General features: G+C 36.7%; 3 protein-coding genes across 6 annotated transcripts; 2 read left to right on the plus strand and 1 right to left on the minus strand.

Annotated features, from left to right (window-relative positions):
- Window positions 1-213: 213 nt before the first annotated feature.
- Window positions 214-13,762, minus strand: LOC123705011. 4 transcript variants are annotated; one of them, XM_045653559.1, is made up of 6 exons: window positions 13,750-13,762; window positions 4,348-12,541; window positions 3,046-3,398; window positions 2,432-2,782; window positions 2,008-2,313; window positions 214-958 (listed from the first exon to the last, which is right to left on the minus strand). In XM_045653559.1, exons 2-6 carry the CDS (start codon window positions 12,537-12,539, stop codon window positions 276-278), a joined length of 9,885 nt encoding a protein of 3,294 aa, XP_045509515.1. In that variant the 5' UTR covers window positions 12,540-12,541; window positions 13,750-13,762; the 3' UTR covers window positions 214-275. The 4 variants fall into 4 exon arrangements, with proteins under 4 accessions (XP_045509515.1, XP_045509514.1, XP_045509517.1 ...); XM_045653558.1 differs by having other exon boundaries at window positions 13,693-13,761; XM_045653561.1 differs by having other exon boundaries at window positions 584-668; window positions 13,693-13,761.
- A 751-nt stretch (window positions 13,763-14,513) lies between these two features.
- On the plus strand, window positions 14,514-15,424 carry LOC123705013. Its single transcript, XM_045653563.1, has 3 exons — window positions 14,514-14,811; window positions 14,895-15,071; window positions 15,165-15,424. Exons 1-3 carry the CDS (start codon window positions 14,603-14,605, stop codon window positions 15,292-15,294), a joined length of 516 nt encoding a protein of 171 aa, XP_045509519.1. The 5' UTR covers window positions 14,514-14,602; the 3' UTR covers window positions 15,295-15,424.
- Window positions 15,425-17,650: 2,226 nt separating this feature from the next.
- Window positions 17,651-19,114, plus strand: LOC123705012 (tubulin alpha-1 chain-like). Its single transcript, XM_045653562.1, has one exon. It carries the CDS (start codon window positions 17,738-17,740, stop codon window positions 19,088-19,090), a length of 1,353 nt encoding a protein of 450 aa, XP_045509518.1. The 5' UTR covers window positions 17,651-17,737; the 3' UTR covers window positions 19,091-19,114.
- Window positions 19,115-20,839: the final 1,725 nt, after the last annotated feature.

The raw sequence follows: 20,839 nt of genomic DNA on the forward strand, positions 1-20,839 counted from the left end.
TTATAAAGTTAGCTATGAAACGTAGGTATTTAGAAAATGTGGAAATTGAAACGGCACTTGGCGACTATTATAATGTCAGTGTTATAATAAATAAACTATATACAAAACTTTCACTGGTTTTATTAAAAAGGGTAAATTTTTTGACATTCATTTTTTCATAATACACGCATTTTATGAACAACGTAAAAAATATTTATTTACATTCGTTTCATATGGCGGATGACAATATACAAAATAACACAATATTAATTTGCTAATAAAGTATCCTTACAAAATCAATGTTCTAAAAGCTCAAAACATAATACGCCGCTCAATCCCCTTGACATAGAGCCTTTTCCTGTCATACGAAGCTTTATACCTCGGAAAGGCTCCTCGGGGGGTTCTTCTGGGGGAGGCTCTTCTACAGGTGGACATTCACATTCCGCTAATTTCTTATGTTTCTTTTTTTTTTCTTCGCAAAAGCATTGCTCTGACTGAGCACCTGTTACTTCATCCTGGTAAAGTTCAAAAAATTCTAGAGCCTCCTGGAAACTCATTTCAGTTTCTACAGTTTTGCGCGATTTGTTAAGTTTGAATCCTGACATAGCGTGGGTTAAATCTGACCTCATTTTTCTTAATTGCCTTTCATCTAACCAGACAAAAGGTTCCATTTCATCTTCAGGTGGTTCCTGGGGACATTCACAAATTACATTCTTACTCTTTTTACTTTTCTTACATTTACAATTTGATTGTGTTTCATATATGGGATCGGGTTTGAGTGCGGGTTTTGGCGCAACGGGCAATTTGTATTCATTTGCAGCCGCATATTCTTCACAAGGACATTTCTTTCCAATAGTTATTTTCTTTTTCTGCCCTCTACAAACGCACAATAGCTCTCCTGGTTCTACTAAATTAGGTGTATTACACGCGCTGCAATCGATTTTTAGCACTTTTGGCGGTTCCTGTGTTTTTGCTTTCTCTAAAATCATGAAGTGCGTGAAATTAGTTACCAAGCTTGAATTTTTGTATTAAAGATTACATAGAGACTTCAAAAGAAATAGCTCTACTTTTGTTATTAATTTGCCTCACTTGCAATGTCCTGAAAAACAGATTCGATGTAGGTATAGTGCCGTTTTGTTTTAGTTTAGAATGTTTTTTATACAACTTTAAAATTTTGTTAATTTTTAATTATTTTAGAGAACTAACTACTCCTGACATAATAAATCAATACCTAGCTATTTATGTGAAACCCCATTCGGTACCACATTAGGCACAGTTTGTACTATTTTTATAAGTTTATAAGCAAAACCAGAATGTTCATCACACACTATTATCTCAGATAGTAGAGAATTACCTAGTGCAATTGTTAAGGTCTCCTACCACTTGTTATTATGACCCTGACCTTCATATTATAAACGTTATTCTTGAATATTTACCTATTAATAAATCTCATCTAAATCTGTTGCGTAGTTTTAATGACATAATCCTGTGCATACCTACATAGGAATTAGGAACTGACAGCGCGGCGGGACCGCGGGAAGCGATTTAGTTTTAATATTATGTAGTGATATACATAATAAAATACTTGCAATCGTTGTATATTTACTACTAGCTGTGCTCTGCGGTTTCAGCCGCGTGGCTCCGCTTCTGTTGGTCTTAGCGTGATGATATATTATACCCTTTTATGGCCTTCTTCGATAAATGGGCAGTATCTAACGGCGAAAGAATTTTTCAAATCGGACCAGTAATTCCTGAGATGGGCGCGTTCAAACAAACAAACTCTTCAGCTTTATAATATTAGTATAGATTGTAGTTACTGTCACAGTTTTGGCTGTTTTAAAATAAAAAAATATTTATAGGTACATATATACGTAGAATGGCAGCAGAGCTATCGCACGATATGATGAGTGGGTGGGTGTTATTATATTTTATTAGAATGTGAAATATAGGTACTTGATAAAAATAAAAATATATTTTTGGTTTGCTTTTGTTGAAAAGTTTTAAAAATAAAAAGATTCTTATACTTACTTAAAATTGGCTTTGTAACTTCAATATTTACATTATCTCGCGATGTACCGCATGCTGTGGACACGTTATCCTTTACTATTTTCTCTATAGCTGCTATCATCTTTTCGAAGTCACATTCGCATTGTTTACTTGTTTGTTTTTGCTTGTGGTGTAGATGTGAACAGCCACTTGAAGTGTAATGATGCGATCCAGTTGGATGGCAGATCCTGCAGTGACGCACTGGTGTATCATGTGCACATGCGTTCCTTATGGAATTTACTCTTTTATTTGAATAGTTTTTAAATCCAGTAATGTCGTGATTGATGCCTAAAATATCAATAAACAATAACTATAAAGTGCCCCCAATATTTTATATAAGGTTTATACTTAGGTATAATTTTTATAAGTACATAATATAAAACTTAGGTAAACAAAGTGAAGGTACCTTGGGCTAGTGCCTCATTTAAAATGAATGGGGCTACCACATCAGAAATGATATTTGACGGTTCGTTGATAGAATCGTCCAAGACTTGAAGCACGATATCTTTATTACTCTCGATCTCACAACAGCAGGGCCGGTCCGTGGTATCAGTACCAATGTCATAGTATATTGATCTATGTATCTCTTGTTTTTCAATAGCTAAGCAATCCGAATAATGATTTATGTCTGGTTTATTATAATTTTCTGTACAGTCATTTCTAATAGGTGTACATCTTTTTCCGTTTGAAAGATTATTCCTTCCTTTTGCTGCTATTCTTAACCCGCAGGAATTTCGATGTTTTTTGCAAGACGAATCTGGAAGAAAAATAATATTGTTAAGTAGGTAACTATAATTTAGTTCCTCGCCTCTTTCCATAATTATTATTATTCCGAAGAATGAAATTTATTTTTACAATCTACATGTTTTGATGAAATCAATATTTAAAAAAATCCTTAACGAGTTCGCTCATTCTTATTCTCTTATTTGTCTCCCCCTTAGTTAAACCAATAGAAAAAAAACAGGTATTTTTTGTCGATGAGCACATGGAGTGTAGATAATGAATAATTTTAAAACTAACTGTTTATCTGCGGTCCATATTTGTTTTTCCATTTCGTATAACTTTCAGTTAGTTGGATACATATAGTAGAACTTTGTTGGCCCTCTATGGAATATAAAGAATCATCGTCATCCGAAGATGTTGGCATTAATACGTACAACGATGACGATTCCCTTAAAGCAGGGTCTGATAATATTTTTCCCACTGCATCGATTAAAATTGTTGGATCCTCTGTATAAGTGTAGTTATCCGGGGCACTATAGTTGCGTATATTATGGACTACTCGAAAAATCGTAGGATAAGAAATGATTTGCTTTTGGATTTCATTCATGCTGCTGCCGAACGCTGATGAATATTGATATAGATTTATGTCACTGCAAGTAAAAGTACAATTTTATATAAAAAAAATCTACACAGATATAAGGCTGAAGAGTTTGTTTGTTTGCCGGAACGCACTAATATCAGTAACTTCTGGTCCTATTTGAAAAATTATTTCAGTGTTATCATATATTGAGGAAGGCTATCATCACGTATAAATTAATCGGAGCAAAGCAGGGCGGGCACAACCGTGGGGAACAGCTAGTGATAAATAAAAATTAAACAAGTAAAAAGTCGAGTTAATTAGTCATGAAAGGCTTAACGGATTTTGATTTCATAGGAGTTCCCGCAGCCCCGGCTAACTGCTCGGTGTGACACATGCCCCCCTAGACAAGTGGCTTTCTATTAGCGTAAAGTTTAATAGAATAGATAAACGAATGTATGAGATTGACATAAGCTGGAGATACGTCACGTGTCCGAGCGTAACGAAACTAAAATTGGTAGACAAGTGGCATTGTTTTTCTATTCCATCAAACGGAACGTAAAGTCACACGACAGGCGCCATACTAATGTTTAGCCAAGTGGCACTTTTGACAGGAGAAACGCGTTGTGGGCGTTCGTTATCTAGCGTACGCTAACATCTAAGAAAGAGAAACGCTATGAAGCGTATGCCACTTGGCTAGGCCTGCAGGATTCCGGACTTCCCCGGTTTTTAATTACTTTAAAAAAGGTTTAACGGATTTAAATGACTTTTCGTGTGTTAGATTTGTCTCCACTTGGATTGATAATCATTGAAATAAAAAAAAAATACGCATTTTTTAATAATTGTAACACGCGGTTCTATACTTCTTTAGGTACTATAATTAAATATGTTTAGCAATTTAAGGACTCTACCTATTACAACGTAATATGTTCGTGATATAGTGAAGTAAATTTACGAATAAAAAACATCGCTTTAAAGTTTTTTTTTACCTATTTAAAATATGGTTTAATGAAACAACAAACCTGTTTATCCCGCTTTTGCTTATATATCCAAATTGCAAATAGTCCAGATCATCTGTTGTGCATTCTTCCGATTGAAAGGATCCAATACTATTTGTCTCAATTAAATAATTAGAATTTGTTGAACAATTGGCGAGGGAAAATGAGATAAAGCTTATAGTATGTGAGAGTAAGCTAAGATTTGAAGATGTTGTAAAGAGCAACGAGGAATCGATGCCATTTAATAAAGCTGATAATCTGACACTGAGATCTGAATCTGACAAGATCGAACAAGATTGAATTAATAAAAACGTATCACTCACGCTTGAAGCACTTAAAGCTTTGTATTTTTTTTTCGTGTGATAAGATGAAGACGGCATCGTGTTGTTGTTAACATAAATTGTATTTTTTATGTAGGAACCAGTATTTGATGTAGAAACATCATGAATACTTTTTTTAAACCTGTTTAATACATCGAGTGCCGTACCGTTTGTTAAGTTAGTGTTTTTGTGAGAACTAATGATTTCGTTGTGAAGTTTATCTCTTGACTTCAATTCTTTAGACGGAAAAGAAGGTACTCCAGTAACCTGACCAACTGTCACTTTTATACCTTCGTTATCCGTGAAAACACCTCCTTTTACGCCTGGGAGACATTCTTCAGGGCAAGGACACAGCGACGATATGTCTGGTGACGTTACTCTTATTTTTACGTAGCTATGCTTAAACCTTATTTTCTTTCTATCGCAACCACAACCGCGATCACATGTTGTGGTTTTAATGACATCCTGAAACTCCTCCGTTATTCCTAACTTAGATTTACCTACACCAATCGCACTTTTTCTAACTTTAGAAACGCCAGTTTTTCTAGATTTTGTTTTGATCTTTCCTTTTTTCTCGGATGGGGTCGGTTCAAGTGGAAGACCAAGTGAAGTCCTAACTTTTTCTATTAAAGCTTTCTCAGATGCTGTCTTAGCTTCTGGCATAGGAAGGCCAGCTTCAGCTAAGCCCTTAAGAATTTTTTCTTTCTGCTCCGGTGTTTTACCTTTCAGGGGAGTCAATAAACCTTCAGCTTTGGCTTTCCTTAGAACTTCTTTTTCTGATGAAGTTTTAGCTTTTATTGTTTTTCCTCCGATTTCGGCTTTCATTTCTGATGGTACTTTTTTTGTCGTTGCTCTTATCCGATTTATGAGGTCCTTTTCAGACTGTGTACGACCTTCAGGTAAAGGTACCCCCATTTCAGCCAATTTAGTCAAAATTTTTTCTTTTTGAGCTGGAGTCTTACCTTCAAGAGGTGTAACTAATCCAGCTTCCAGAGCTTTACGATATTTTTCTTTGGTAGATGGTGTTTTAGGTTCTGGAGGCAGTCCCATATCTCTACGCACTTTATCATGGAGCTTTTTTTCAGAAGCTGTTTGTGGTGGTGGCAAAGGTATACCGTGTTGTGCCAGGCCTCTGAGAATTCTCTCTTTCTCTGCTTGTGGTTTACCTTGTAATGGAGTAAGAAGCCCAGCTGCTTTTGCTTTTCGCATTTTTTCCGAAGGTATTTTTTCCAAAGGCGTTACATATCCCGTTTCAGCTTTAATTTTTTTTATCATTTCCTTATCCGATGGGGTAACTCCTTCGGGTAAAGGCAAACCTGCAGCAATTCTACCCTTAAGAATCTTTTCTTTTTGTGCAGGAGTTTTTCCTTCCAATGGTGTTATAAGACCAGCTGCTTTTGCTTTTCGAAATTTCTCGGATGGTATTCCTTCTAATGGCACTCCCATATCTTTTCTGACTTTTGCAATTAGATGTTTTTCGGACGCAGTTTTAGGTTCCGGTAGAGGCATTCCTTCTTTAGCGAGGTTTCTTAATATTTTTTCCTTCTCTTTGGGTGTTTTTCCTTGAAGAGGCGTCAATAAACCAGCTGCTTTTGCTTTTCGCAATTTCTCCGAGGTGACTTTTTGAGGAACTCTTGACACTTTTTCTGACTCTGGTGTTAGAATGTTACAAATGCATTCATCGCTTGGCCCTTTGCCTTCTTTCATTACTTTTGCAGTTTTGGCATCAAGTTGTTTTATTTTTTCGGGAGGCAAGGGTTTTGCTCGTTTCGCTTTCTCAGCTTTAATTTTTTTAATTAAAGCTTTTTCAGACGCCGTTCTCCCTTCTGGCAATTCAAGACCCAAGTCAGCTTGAGCCTTAAGCATCTTCTCTTTTTGTGCCGCCGATTTTCCTTCCAATGGCACTATGATACCTGCGGCAACAGCTTGTTTATATTTATCTTTATCTGCTTGTGATTTGGGTTCCGGTGGAAGTCCTAGATCACGCTTTACTTTCTCTAAAATTTTGACATCGGAAGCAGTTTTCGCTTCCGGTAATGATTTTCCTTGCATAGCTAAGTCCTTTAAAAATTTTTCTTTTTGTGCCGGTGTTATGTCTGGTCCTCTTGGCATTGACGCCACTTTGCTAACTCTTTTCTTTTTTGGGGTAACATATCCTGTGTCTGCTTTAACTTTTTTAATTAAAGCTTTATCAGACGGTGTAACTCCTTCAGGTAAAGGTAAACCCAAAGCAGCACGCCCTCTCAATATTTTTTCTTTCTGTGCTTGTGATTTTCCTTCTAGTGGCGTTATTAGACCTTCAGCTATAGCTTTTCGTAGTTTATCGGATGGAATCTCTTCTACTGGTAAACCCATATCTGCCTTTATTTTATTTATCAACTGTTTTTCAGATGCAGTTTTTCCTTCAGGCAATGGCAATCCAGCCTTAGCTAGACCTTTTAATATTTTTTCTCTTTCTTTGGGAGATTTTCCTTGTAAAGGTGTTAATAAGCCAGCTTCTTTTGCTTTTCGTAATTTTTCAGACGCAATTTTTTTCGGAACTGTTTGGCGTATACGATTTATAAGATCCTTTTCAGATTGTGTTCGACCTTCGGGTAAAGGTATACCCATTTCTGCTTGTTTCGCTAAAATTTTATGCTTTTGAGATGGTGATTTGCCTTCTAATGGAGTAATTACCCCAGCATTTTGTGCCAAGCGGTACTTACCTTTTAAAGCAGATGTTTTTGGCTCTGGTGGTAGCCCTAAGTCCTTGCGAACTTTATCAAGAATTCTTTTTTCGGATGGGGTTTTTGCTGGGGGAAGAGGAATGCCATGTGATGCCAAGCCTTTTAGAATTTTTTCTTTCTGTGCGTCTGTTTTCCCTTCTAATGGTGTAAGAAGTCCAGCTGCTTTCGCTGCTTTTAACTTTTCTGGGGATGCTAGTAAAACTTTTGATTTACCTAAGTCATCAATAATTTTATTTATTATTGCTTTTTCTGACGCGGTTTTGGCTTCTGGTAAAGGGATACCCTTTTTTGCTAATTTTTTTAATATTGCTTCTTTTTCTGCCGGAGTTTTTCCTTTAAGTGGGGTAAGTATTCCTCTCTCTGAAATAGCTCTCCTTTTTTCTACGGAAGGTGTAACATATCCCGTTTCATCTTTAATTTTCTTTATCATTTCCTTATCTGATGGGGTAACTGCTTCGGGTAAAGGCAAACCAGCAGCGATTCTGCCCTTAAGAATCTTTTCTTTTTGGGCAGGAGTTTTTCCTTCCAATGGTGTTATAAGACCAGCCGCTTTCGCTTTACGCAATTTTTCTGATGATATTCCTTCCAGTGGCACTCCCATGTCTTTTCTGACTTTTGCTATTAGCTGTTTTTCGGACGCAGTTTTGGGTTCGGGTAACGGCAATCCTTCTTTCGCAAGATTTCTTAATATTTTTTCTTTTTCTTTTGGTGTTTTTCCCGCAAGTGGTGTCAGTAAACCAGCTTCTTTCGCTTTACGTAGTTTTTCTGACGTGATCTTTCTTGGGACTGTAGCGCGAATTTTGTTTATCATGTCTTTTTCTGATTGTGTCCGGCCTTCGGGCAAAGGTATGCCCATTTCAGCTTGTTTGGCTAGAATCTTCTCTTTCTGAGCACGTGATTTACCTTCTAGCGGCGTTATTAGACCTGCATTTTGAGCGTGACGATATTTTTCCTTAAGAGATGGAGTTTTTGGTTCGGGAGGAAGTCCTAAGTCTTTTCGTACTTTATCTATAACCCTCTTTTCCGATGCTGTTTGCGCCTGTGGTAGTGGAATGCCATGCTGCGCTAAGCCTCTGAGAATTTTTTCTTTTTCTTTATCTGGTTTTCCGTGTATTGGTGTAAGCAACCCGGCTGCTTTAGCTTTGCGCATCTTATCTGATGGTACAGCTTTCACTGCACTAGGCACTCCCATTTCAGTCTTAATTTTGTCTATTAATTGTTTTTCAGATGCAGTTTTTGGTTCTGGCAATGGTAATCCTTCTTTAGCTAAGCCTTTTAATATTCTTTCCTTTTCTTTAGCTGATTTTCCTTTCAACGGTGTTAGTAAACCAGCTGCTTTTGCTTTTCGCAATTTCTCCGAGGTGACTTTTTGTGGACCTCTTGACATTTTTTCTGACTCTGGTGTTAGAATGTCACAAATGCATTCATCGCTTGGCCCTTTGCCTTCTTTCATAACTTTTGCAGTTTTGGCATCAAGTTCTTTTATTTTTTCGGGAGGCAAGGATTTTGCCCGTTTCGATTTCTCAGCTTTAATTTTTTTAATTAAAGCCTTTTCAGACGCTGTTCTCCCTTCTGGCAATTCAAGACCCAAGTCAGCTTGAGCCTTAAGAATCTTCTCTTTTTGTGCCGCCGATTTTCCTTCCAATGGCACTATGATGCCTGCGGCAACAGCTTGTTTATATTTATCTTTATGTGCCTGTGATTTAGGTTCCGGTGGTAGACCTAAGTCATGTCTTACTTTATCTATTAATTTTTTTTCTGATGGAGTTCTACCTTCTGGCAATGGCTTGCCTTGCATTGCAAAAGCTTTTAACATCTCTTGTTTTTCTTTATCTGGTTTACCTTCAAGTTTTGTAAATAAATCAGCTATTTCACGGTCAGATTTTTTTTCTTTGGGCGGTCGAACTGTTTGTTGTATTTTTGCAACTAAAGCTTTTTCAGATGGTGTACGTCCCTCTGGAAGAGGCAGTCCCATCGCAGCCTGTTTTCTTAATATTTCTTCTTTTTGTGGAGCAGATTTCCCTTCAAGTGGTGTTATAATTCCTGCAGCTAGTGCTTTTTTATAATTATTCTTTTCTGATGACGTTGTGGGTTCTGGTGGTAATCCCAGATCTCTTCTTACTTTATTGGCTATCTGCCGATCGGACTCAGTCTTTGATGCTGGGAGTGGTATTCCATTCATCGCCAATCCTCTTAGAATTTTTTCTTTCTGTTCCGGTGTCTTTCCTTGTAAGGGTGTTAAAAGACCTGCTGCTTTGGCTTTTTTCATTTTTTCTGATGGCACCTTATATTCAGAGGGTGGCTTGACTGTTTGTTGAATTTTTGCAATTAACGCCTTTTCAGATGGTGTGCGGCCCTCTGGTAGAGGAATTCCCATTTCAGCCTGCTTTCTTAATATTGCTTCTTTTTGTGGAGCAGATTTTCCTTCTAATGGAGTTATAACACCAGCAGCTAATGCTTTTTTATAATTATTTTTATCCAATGATGATCTAGGTTCCGGCGGTAAGCCCAGATCTCTTCTTACTTTATCGACTATCTTCCGGTCTGACTCAGTTTTAGCTTCTGGGAGAGGTATACCGTTCATAGCTAATCCTCTAAGAATGTTTTCTTTTTGTTCCTGTGTTTTGCCTTTAAGGGGTGTCAATAAACCTGCTGCTTTAGCTTTTCTTAACTTTTCAGACGGAACCTTATATTCAGAGACTGGGCGAACTGTTTGTTGTATTTTTGCAATTAAAGCTTTTTCAGAGGGTGTACGTCCCTCTGGAAGGGGCAGTCCCATCGCAGCCTGTTTTCTTAATATTTCTTCTTTTTGTGGAGCAGATTTTCCTTCTAGTGGTGTTATAATTCCTGCAGCTAGTGCTTTTTTATAATTATTCTTTTCTGATGACGTTGTGGGTTCCGATGGTAAACCCAGATCTCTTCTTACTTTATTGGCTATCTGCCGATCGGACTCAGTCTTTGCTGCTGGAAGTGGTATTCCATTCATCGCCAATCCTCTTAGAATTTTTTCTTTCTGTTCCGGTGTCTTTCCTTGTAAGGGTGTTAAAAGACCTGCTGCTTTGGCTTTTTTCATTTTTTCTGATGGCACCTTATATTCAGAGGGTGGCTTGACTGTTTGTTGAATTTTTGCAATTAACGCCTTTTCAGATGGTGTGCGGCCCTCTGGTAGAGGAATTCCCATTTCAGCCTGCTTTCTTAATATTGCTTCTTTTTGTGGAGCAGATTTTCCTTCTAATGGAGTTATAACACCAGCAGCTAATGCTTTTTTATAATTATTTTTATCCAATGATGATCTAGGTTCCGGCGGTAAGCCCAGATCTCTTCTTACTTTATCGACTATCTTCCGGTCTGACTCAGTTTTAGCTTCTGGGAGAGGTATACCGTTCATAGCTAATCCTCTAAGAATGTTTTCTTTTTGTTCCGGTGTTTTGCCTTTAAGGGGTGTCAATAAACCTGCTGCTTTAGCTTTTCTTAACTTTTCAGACGGAACCTTATATTCAGAGACTGGGCGAACTGTTTGTTGTATTTTTGCAATCAAAGCTTTTTCAGATGGAGTACGACCCTCTGGTAGAGGAATTCCCATTTCAGCCTGCTTTTTTAATATTGCTTCTTTTTGTGGTCCAGATTTTCCTTCTAGTGGTGTTATAATACCTGCAGCTAGCGCTTTCTTGTAGTTATTTTTCTCTGAAGATGTTCTGGGTTCTGGTGGCAGACCTATATCTTTTCGTACTTTATCCATTATTTTTTGGTCAGACTCAGTTTTAGCTGCTGGAAAAGGGATTCCATTCATAGCCAACCCCTTTAGAATTTTTTCTTTCTGTGCTGGAGTTTTACCTTTTAAGGGCGTCAGTAGGCCTGCAGCTTTTGCTTTTTTCATTTTTTCAGACGGAACTTTAGATTCGGAAGGTGGTCGTACTGTTTGTTTAATTTTCGCAATTAGGGATTTTTCAGATGCTGTACGACCTTCTGGAAGAGGGATACCCATTTCTGCCTGTTGTTTCAAAATGTTTTCTTTTTGTGATCGAGTTTTTCCTTCCAGTGGTGTTATGAGCCCTGCATCCATAGCTTTTTTGAAATTTCTTTTTTCTGCCGTAGTTTTTGGCTCTGGCGGCAAACCCATATCAGCCCGTACTTTGTCAATTAATTTACGTTCCGATTCTGATTTTCCTTTCGGCAAAGGAATACCGTTCATGACTAGCCCTTTTAGAATTTTTTCTTTTTGTTCCGTAGATTTGCCTTCCAAAGGTGTTAATAAACCTAGTTCTTTAGCTTTACGTAGCTTTTCAGATGGTATTTTTCTTGTCGACGGTTCAGCAGGTAAACCTAATTCAGTTCTAACTTTTGCCATAAGTGCTTCTTCTGACTGCGTTCGTGGTTCAGGTAAATCCACTCCAGCTTTTACCAGTTCCTTCAACGTTTTCTCTTTTTCGGCTTGAGTTTTACCTTCTAACATAGCTAACATCTCCTTACTTGTTACTTTTTTCTTCTTTTTTCCTTTTCCCTTGGCGATTGCAGATAAGTCAACACCTGCTTTACGTAATTCACCCAATCGCCTTTCCTCTCTTGGTAGATGACCACAAAGTATACAGTTACAGTGATCACAATTCTTTTTTTTATAACAGTCATAAAGACTCTTCATAACTTCAAACATTGCATCAGAATTACATGAACAACAACAACTTTCTTCTTGTGTACTAAATTGACACCGATATACTTCACAAGAAGTATTTCGTGTTTTAGAAAATAAATGTCTGGATGCTGTCAAATTATTATACGATTTGTAAGGGGGTCCAGGTTCAAATTTATTATGGCGAAAATTTTCATAGTAAATTATGGAATTAGTATAATAATTTTTGGAACATAGCAAAGGTGAACTCTTTGGCTTGACTAAATGTTTGTGTTTTTTTGAATTATTTAGTGAATCGAATATAACGTTTTTATAGCGATGTTTTTTCTTCTTTTGCAATACTAAGCTTATATTATTAAAGCAGATTTGTTTTCCATGTTCTTTTCTATCCATAAATTTTAAATTACTCCGTTCTGTTGATTTATTGGCAACATCATCTGATCTAATATACGTATTTAAATTGCTTAACTGTGACGTTTGTGTTTCTGATGTCTTGTTGCGTTTGGAATACATAAGATATATTAATTCTTTGTCATCCGCCATCGCTGCAAGAAAAGGCTATTTTAAAAATTAAATATATCTTTTAAGAACTAAGAACTAATTAGTTTAAAATATATTTTACGTTATTTTCTTGAAAAGTTATACTTATTTTTGTACATATTTATGAAACTATTAGCATACGACTGCACGACTGCATAACCAGTTGTATAGCTTAGTAACAGCATGGACCAATATACTCTTAGAGTATATTGGGTCCATGGTAACAGTAACAAAAGGAAGCGTTTCTATTATAAAATATACCAACTCAACCGATTTTTTAAATCGGATGAGTTAGTTTCAGTTAAAAATCGTGAGCAACAGCTAGTAAAAACTCAAATATTATGTAAATCCTATGTATAATATTAGTTCAGACACAGAGTTCAGACAAAGCTAAACATGTACTGCATAATAAGAATATCACCGATCGCGATGTGCTAATTTAATGTCCTAGTCCTTAAAATATCATACTTAATCTATAGGTACTAATATTATAAAGCTGAAGATTTTGTTTGTTTGAACGCGCTAATCTCGATAACTACTGGTCCGATTTGAAAAATTCTTTCGGTGTTAGATAGCCCATTTATCGAGGAAGCTTATAGGTATAGGTATATCATCACCCTACGACCAACAGGAGTGGAGCCACGGGGGTGAAACCGCGCGGAGTAGCTAGTGTAAAATATTATATAGGTACAGGGTTTCCCAGAAATAGTGGATAATTGTGTACGTGCTGTGTGTGCGTGTGTTTGCGTCCTGTTTCCAATTTTTATATATCTATGGCATTTCGTAACAAAATTATCAAAGAGATAATTATTTATAACTCTCTACTATTTCAATTGTGGTAGTTCGACTTCGGGACTTCGAGCGGCATAGGTTTAAAACCCGTCTTATGCCTATGAACCATTACCAAATTTATCAAAATCACTTCAGCGGTTTAGGCGTGAACGTGACAGACAGTACAGACAAAAATTAGAAATTTAATATTAGAAAACAGCTAAATGAGGCAATAACTGTCTGTCTGTCCCTTACGTCTATTACTAATCCACAATTTCTGGAATAATCATCTATAATGAGACTAATCTCACAAATGAGAAGTAGGTATGGCAACTAACATTGTGACTAAATATACTTATATGAATAAGAGAAGATTTTAACCAACCTGTTATACCAATTACAACATCGCTATAAAATTATTGTTATTATCCTAAATTTTTACATATTTTATGAGTCCGTAGTAAACATTAATTTACATTTTTAATAATGATTTTAAAATCTATTTAATTATAGGAGTAAAAAAGTTATAAATAGTTTAATAAAATTTACTTTGTCAAACAATACATACCTACTAGATAATTCAAAGATTCTCATAGTGACAGACTGTTGGCCAGCACATTACACTACGTTTCATAAAAACTTATTTGTTGTAAGCTGTGGTTGTAAGCTATCGGGACATCTATCAACTCATATACAATAAATTATAATGTGATTATAATTAAATCACAGAATTTAATAAAACTAGTCAAATAACTAGGATAACTCTTATTTTTAGATGTAGATTTTAGTTTTTTCTTGTTAAATTGAATATTTTTCGAGATATATTTTTTGTATAGAAAATGTATGTAAGAAACATGTGATATTTCACCAGATTTGAAAGAAAAAACCAATGTATTTAACCAGAATAGGTAGTTAATGCAAGGGTAATGCAGTGGTAATGCACAAAATTGTCTTGATAGTTGATACCTGTGGTTGATACAGATCAAAGAAGAATGATTATGTCATCCTGTGATGTCATCATTCTCTTTTCTCATGAAATATCCACACAATAAATCCAAGGAATTATCTTTTACTGACATAAAATGTCATTGAAGAATTTACAAGGTTTTTGTCAAGTTTTTGTCACACTCAAATTGTGCTCAAATGGTAAATATTAAACCCACCCAACCCACCCAATGTTAGATTAAACGTAACAAAAAACGCTTTTCTTATGAGAGAGGCTATGACTATGCCTTAATTATTTATTTTCACATACCTGTTCGCAATATTGGTTGGAAACTTGTTGATTTTTCAAAATGAGTTCTTGTTCGTGTGTTGGAATAAAAAGGGACTCTTGTAGCTGTGCTATCCTGAGCAATACATATCTTCGAGAAGCTAGAAATTCTAATATTATATTTGTACCGAATAAACGAAATCTCGAGTATCCTTTTGAGAGAAAGAAACCGAGTATGTTTAATAAGATTTTAGAAGATGTGTATGATATGTGTGTCGCCTACAATATAAGGTTAACTTCTATATTAGTACCTACTTACTAATAAAGTCAAGATGAAGGTGCAATGCTAGATAATATCAATTATTTTTTTAAAGGCACTGTGCATTTACTCCTCGATACAGCAAAGAGAGGAATGTGAAACATGCCCTTAAGGATTGTATTCTGCTATTGTGCTTCCTTGTCGCAAATACTGTGGTTTTTCTAACATTGCTTACAAGAACAGTCTATCACACGTCGGGAATCATATTAAATTTATTTAACTGGATACTAAGGTACATAAGCTGTCGTAAATATCTTACAATGATTGTAGTATTATATGAAATTAAGAAGGGTAAATAAACTACATATTTTTATTTTTTTTTCAGGACTCTCTCTAAAAATTTAAAAGTGTACCTCAAAAATGAAAAAGCTGGAAAAGATTGGATGTCGTCTTTGTGTTCTGAACAATTAAATATTGTGGAAAATTCTAGAAAAATAGAAAATTATGCAACATGATGAATTCATACTACGCACTTGTAGTTGATTGGTGTGCTGCTTCTTTTTTCTAGCTGCAAGTATGACTGGCATGCCGCATGATCGCTTAGTTTTAATTTTATAAGTTATTGCATTTCATACTTGCGGTACCGTCTAGGGACTACTTAATAAACTATTTATTGCTTTTGCATGTATTTTGATATTTAATGCTGTTTTTATTTGTTTTGTCTATTTATTAACCCAACCTATAGAAACACATCAATTCATTTTTGTATTTGTATTTGAAGTCACACCACTAACTACGCCCATAACTGATCTCGGTGAAACCATAGTATGGATTCTAATAAAAGTTATCGATATTTCTATATTGATGGAGGGGTCTTTGACTGTAAGGAAAAATGTCAAATTAAAGCTTATTAAGCCACAAAAAAAATTTGGAGTACCAACTCCAAATATTAAAAAAAAACGAACGAACAAAAATTCCTACAGAGCCAAATTTTGGTGAAGACCATAGAAATCTAAATAACAAGACACAGTGAAGACCTTTAGGCTTTAGTTCACCATAAAAAAAAAAAAACAAAAGTCCCCAATTGTCTATTGGCCGCTTCTAAAGGTATTCTGGGTCAAAGGTTAAAATTTCAGGTTTTGAGTTTTTCTCGAAAACGGTAAATTTTATAAAGAAACTACCTCAAAAAAGTTCTAGATCTTAAAATTCTCTATAAAAATGCTCAAGAGTTACCATTCCTTAGATAACGCGAATTTAATATACACTGGACACATACATCTTATGGACGGTCAATTTTATCACCAGTATTAATCCACTGAACTTAATGATCTAAGTCTGAATCCATAAAAACGACGTGTGGCACTCGGGGACTGCCGCGGTAAAGCTATTGCATGCTATGCCTTCAAGCCACACCTCCGCCCATCGGAGTGGGGAGCGTGAGGTTTTTTCGTTACGGAATTTCTCGATTCGGTCCCCGCGCTCAAGGCCCGCGATAGAAGCTATGCAATAGCTTAAAAATATAGCCGAATTCGTCGAGCATCAATAGAAATGATTAGCAAAAGTTGCCTAGTTTGAGTTGCATTTTCTCTTATATTTTCTGTTAACTTATAAAAATCAAAGTTAAAGAACATTTGATGTGAAACTCAGAGCCCAGCTACAGTTACAACGAAAATTCAAACGATCGTATTGTTTCACATTTTTGAGCTTAGCTGTTACAGCACCCATACTTTTATATCTTGTGCCGGCACTACACATAGGCCAACGCGTTGGCAAGCGCGTTGGCACATGCACTGGTCCAATATGTAGAACGGGCGTTTGTGCATTGGCGGTAGGTATTTGAACGTTAACCGGCGCGCTTGCGAGCTTGCCGCGCGGTGTCGGCAACATCAAAGGACACTTGTCGCAAGCTTGGCGCACCATCCACACATTGGCCGCGCGATCAAACGAGTGCACGTATTTTTCTTGCGGCGAATTAACACCTAACTTGACAAAATGGCGAAAAATATGAGTAACGAGGAAACATTTAAATTTATTGAGCTCTATCAGAGTGAAAACTGCCTGTGGAACCCAAAAAATAAGTCCAATAAAAATAAAAATGTTGTATGTAGGTATTAAAAGTGCCAAATAAATAAGGTTCTTGGACATGCCGTTTTCCTCACAATGTTTTACTTCACAAAGAGCATCCTACTTTATTATTATTTTAATATTATAAATGTGAAAGTGTGTTTATTTCTTTGTTTGTTACATCCATTTTGAATCCATCCGCACATTGGCTCGAACCAAAGCATACTGAACGACCTCCCAATGTGTGGATTACTCACAAGCGCGTTTGCAAGCGCACCGCCAGCGCATTGGCGAATGCGCTGGCCTATGTGTAGAGGTGACATTAGAAGTACCTGTGTGTATTTAATTGAAATCCTCCATTTGTTAACGTCTATATTTCACGTGAATGAATTCGCGGGCACCTGCAACGGTATTTGCCAATTGATTTGTTAATATATAATCCTACAGGCTACATAATGGCGCCTATGCATCCGCCCTTAAAAGAGGTTGGAAAAGGCTGCTAGGGAATACATAATATATTAAAAAAAAAATAATTAACGATATCAGTTCAACCGTTCATTTATGCGCTTACCAACACATTTTGGGATTCATTTTTAATTTTTATATTCATCTTTCATCATCAGCCTTTTGTTATCCACTGCTGGACGTAGACCTCTTCCAATGCTATATATCCACATTTTTATACTATAAAAAAATTAATTAATAATAAGCTTACCTCTTTTTTTATATAACTTATTGGTTATATAAAAAAGCAACGAAATAAAATTTATTCAAATTTGGAATTATAGTGGAAAAGAAAAATTTTATTTATCATTTTAAAGTTTGGTCCGTACGGAAAGGAGCAAGTCAGCGATCCATAAAATATATTTTAAGGTTGAGTTTTTTTTCTAAAAAATGCGTGAGTGCATATCCATACATGGTGGGCAGGCAGGAGTCCAGATTGGTAATGCTTGCTGGGAATTATATTGCTTAGAACATGGAATTCAGCCTGATGGGCAAATGCCATCCGACAAGACTGTGGGTGGAGGAGATGACTCTTTCAACACATTTTTTAGTGAAACTGGTGCTGGTAAGCATGTTCCCAGAGCAGTATTTATAGATTTGGAGCCTACAGTTGTTGATGAAGTACGTACAGGAACGTATCGTCAATTGTTCCATCCAGAACAACTTATAACGGGCAAAGAGGATGCTGCCAATAACTACGCTAGAGGACATTACACTATTGGTAAAGAAATAGTAGACTTAGTTCTAGATAGAGTGAGGAAATTAGCTGATCAATGTACGGGTCTGCAAGGCTTTTTGATATTCCATTCCTTTGGTGGCGGTACTGGATCAGGTTTCGCTTCACTTCTAATGGAGAGGCTTTCAGTTGACTATGGCAAGAAGTCTAAACTAGAATTTGCGATATATCCTGCGCCACAAATATCTACTGCAGTTGTAGAGCCCTATAATTCAATTTTAACAACTCACACTACTCTGGAGCATTCTGATGCGGCTTTTATGGTTGATAATGAAGCTATTTATGATATATGCAGAAGAAACTTGGATATTGAGAGGCCCACCTATACTAACTTAAACCGTCTAATTGGCCAAATAGTATCATCGATTACCGCGTCCTTAAGATTTGATGGAGCATTAAACGTAGATTTAACGGAATTTCAAACCAATTTAGTGCCCTACCCACGAATCCATTTCCCTTTAGTAACTTATGCGCCAGTTATTTCTGCAGAAAAAGCGTATCACGAACAATTATCCGTCGCAGAAATTACTAATGCATGCTTTGAACCTGCCAATCAAATGGTTAAATGTGATCCTAGGCATGGAAAATATATGGCATGTTGCATGCTTTATCGTGGTGACGTAGTTCCTAAGGATGTAAATGCGGCCATTGGAACCATAAAAACAAAACGTACTATACAGTTTGTGGATTGGTGTCCAACGGGTTTCAAAGTTGGAATAAATTACCAACCTCCTACTGTAGTGCCTGGTGGTGACTTAGCTAAAGTACAACGAGCTGTTTGCATGTTATCCAACACGACAGCGATCGCAGAAGCGTGGTCTCGTTTGAATCATAAGTTTGACTTGATGTATGCCAAAAGAGCATTTGTTCACTGGTACGTCGGCGAAGGTATGGAAGAAGGTGAATTTTCAGAAGCTCGTGAAGATCTAGCTGCCCTAGAAAAGGACTATGAAGAAGTTGGGATGGATTCGGGCGAGGGTGAAGGTGAAGGTGGTGAAGAATATTGATTTATTAATTTTAGATGTTTTTAATAGGCTTTTGTATACTTTTTAATTAATAAATACATTTTGTTTGGATTCTAATAAATTAAATTTGCAAGTACATAATTTATATTTTTAGTATATTCCCTCTACTACCTACTAGAAAAAAGCGCAGCGCGCTACCTTTCGCATATCTTCGATCCTCCTCGGGAATAGATATGTTGTTGGATTTTGAATAGTATTTTAGTTTACATGAAGAGTGGTGCGTTTCTCACGGTGACCACACGTTTGTGAAGTCAGTGGGAAAAATGAATTCACGAAAACATCTGAACCGACGATTTATTTTTATTTTATTTTTTTTTAATTAAAAATTTATCAATTTTGCTGTTGAATTCGAGTTAACTAATAATAATATAGAAATCGAGCTAGCGCGCACGAGCAACTTTGTCTCCGCAACTATTTCATCTTGATAGAATTTCACTTATTTCGATGACATTTTAATTATTTTAAATAAAAAATTGCATCTGGCACCTATTTAACAACGAAAAAAACGTCTTGCAATAAAAAAAATTATGTCTGATGGATCTATCTTGGATCTATCTAAAGGCAAAAGATTAAAAATTACGCGTTAAAAAATGACTTTAAATGAAGGATATTTTCCTGTACAGATAAGATGCGCACTAATAAACGCACTAAACGCAACCACTGCGGCCAGCCAGACAGCCCCAACTCTAACCGAAATAGCTAGAGGAACAGTATATCAAAGAATCAACTATACTAAAATTCTCTCTTGTCAACGTTGCTACCTCCTATGACTTATACGATAACGCGCGTTTCGAGAACCTCGAATTCTATTGAAGTGTACACATGCAAGCGCGCGTTTCTGATCAAGCGCGCGTAAAACGCGCGCTTTGAGATTTTCGTTCAAACGCGCGTAGTGAGAGCGTCAGCCTTGCGCTTCGAGATACATGAGCGGTCATATTGCTGTACATTTCAACGCGCGCTTTTGTGTAGAGAGGACGCACTTTTTGAAAAGAAATGGAGATCGAGCATTTTGATACAGATTTCTTTATAGATAAATCCAAAAGCGACCAGCTATCTGGCATATAGAATGATTAGAATGTCCCGATTATAAGAATAAGATAAATTCAATTCTTGTTTACAAACATTCTAAAATAATTAAAGAACTTAGGCCCCGTATTGTTTTTTTTTTCGAGTTATAATGTAACAGACGTCAGTCCATCTCTGTATTAGGTGCATAATATTCTCTTTGTCTTCGTCGTCGTCGAGCTACACACAAGCGATCTCTTCGACGTTCATTTTCGAACTGATCCAAAAGTATGTTCGCCCTACACGCGCGCTGAATGCCGTACTAAGCGCGCTGTATGTACGCTATCAACTCGCGCTTAACGCAACGCCGAGCGCCCAATGTGTACTTGCTCTAAGGGCGCGTTTATATGACACGGAATGTTACAGCGTGTCAGCCGCGCGGCGGCCGCGCGGTCAGCCACGCCACTGCGAACCCGGACCATTTCCAGTTGAACGTAAAGTTGAAATTAATTTGAGTAACTAACTGCGCGGTGGCCGCGCGGCCACCACGCGATCGAGCGCGCAGACACCGCGCGGCCACCGCGCAGTTAGTTACTCAAAATTAATTTCAACTTTACGCCCTAGTTTATAAAACATAAATTTGCTATGACTGAACAGCCACCGCGCGCGTCGTCTAACTGCAGCCTAAAGATAACTAGCAAAACAGGTAACGACACGTCATTTCAT

This window comes from Colias croceus, chromosome Z (genome assembly GCF_905220415.1).
Source record: "Colias croceus chromosome Z, ilColCroc2.1".
Taxonomy (NCBI): Eukaryota; Metazoa; Arthropoda; class Insecta; order Lepidoptera; family Pieridae; genus Colias; species Colias croceus.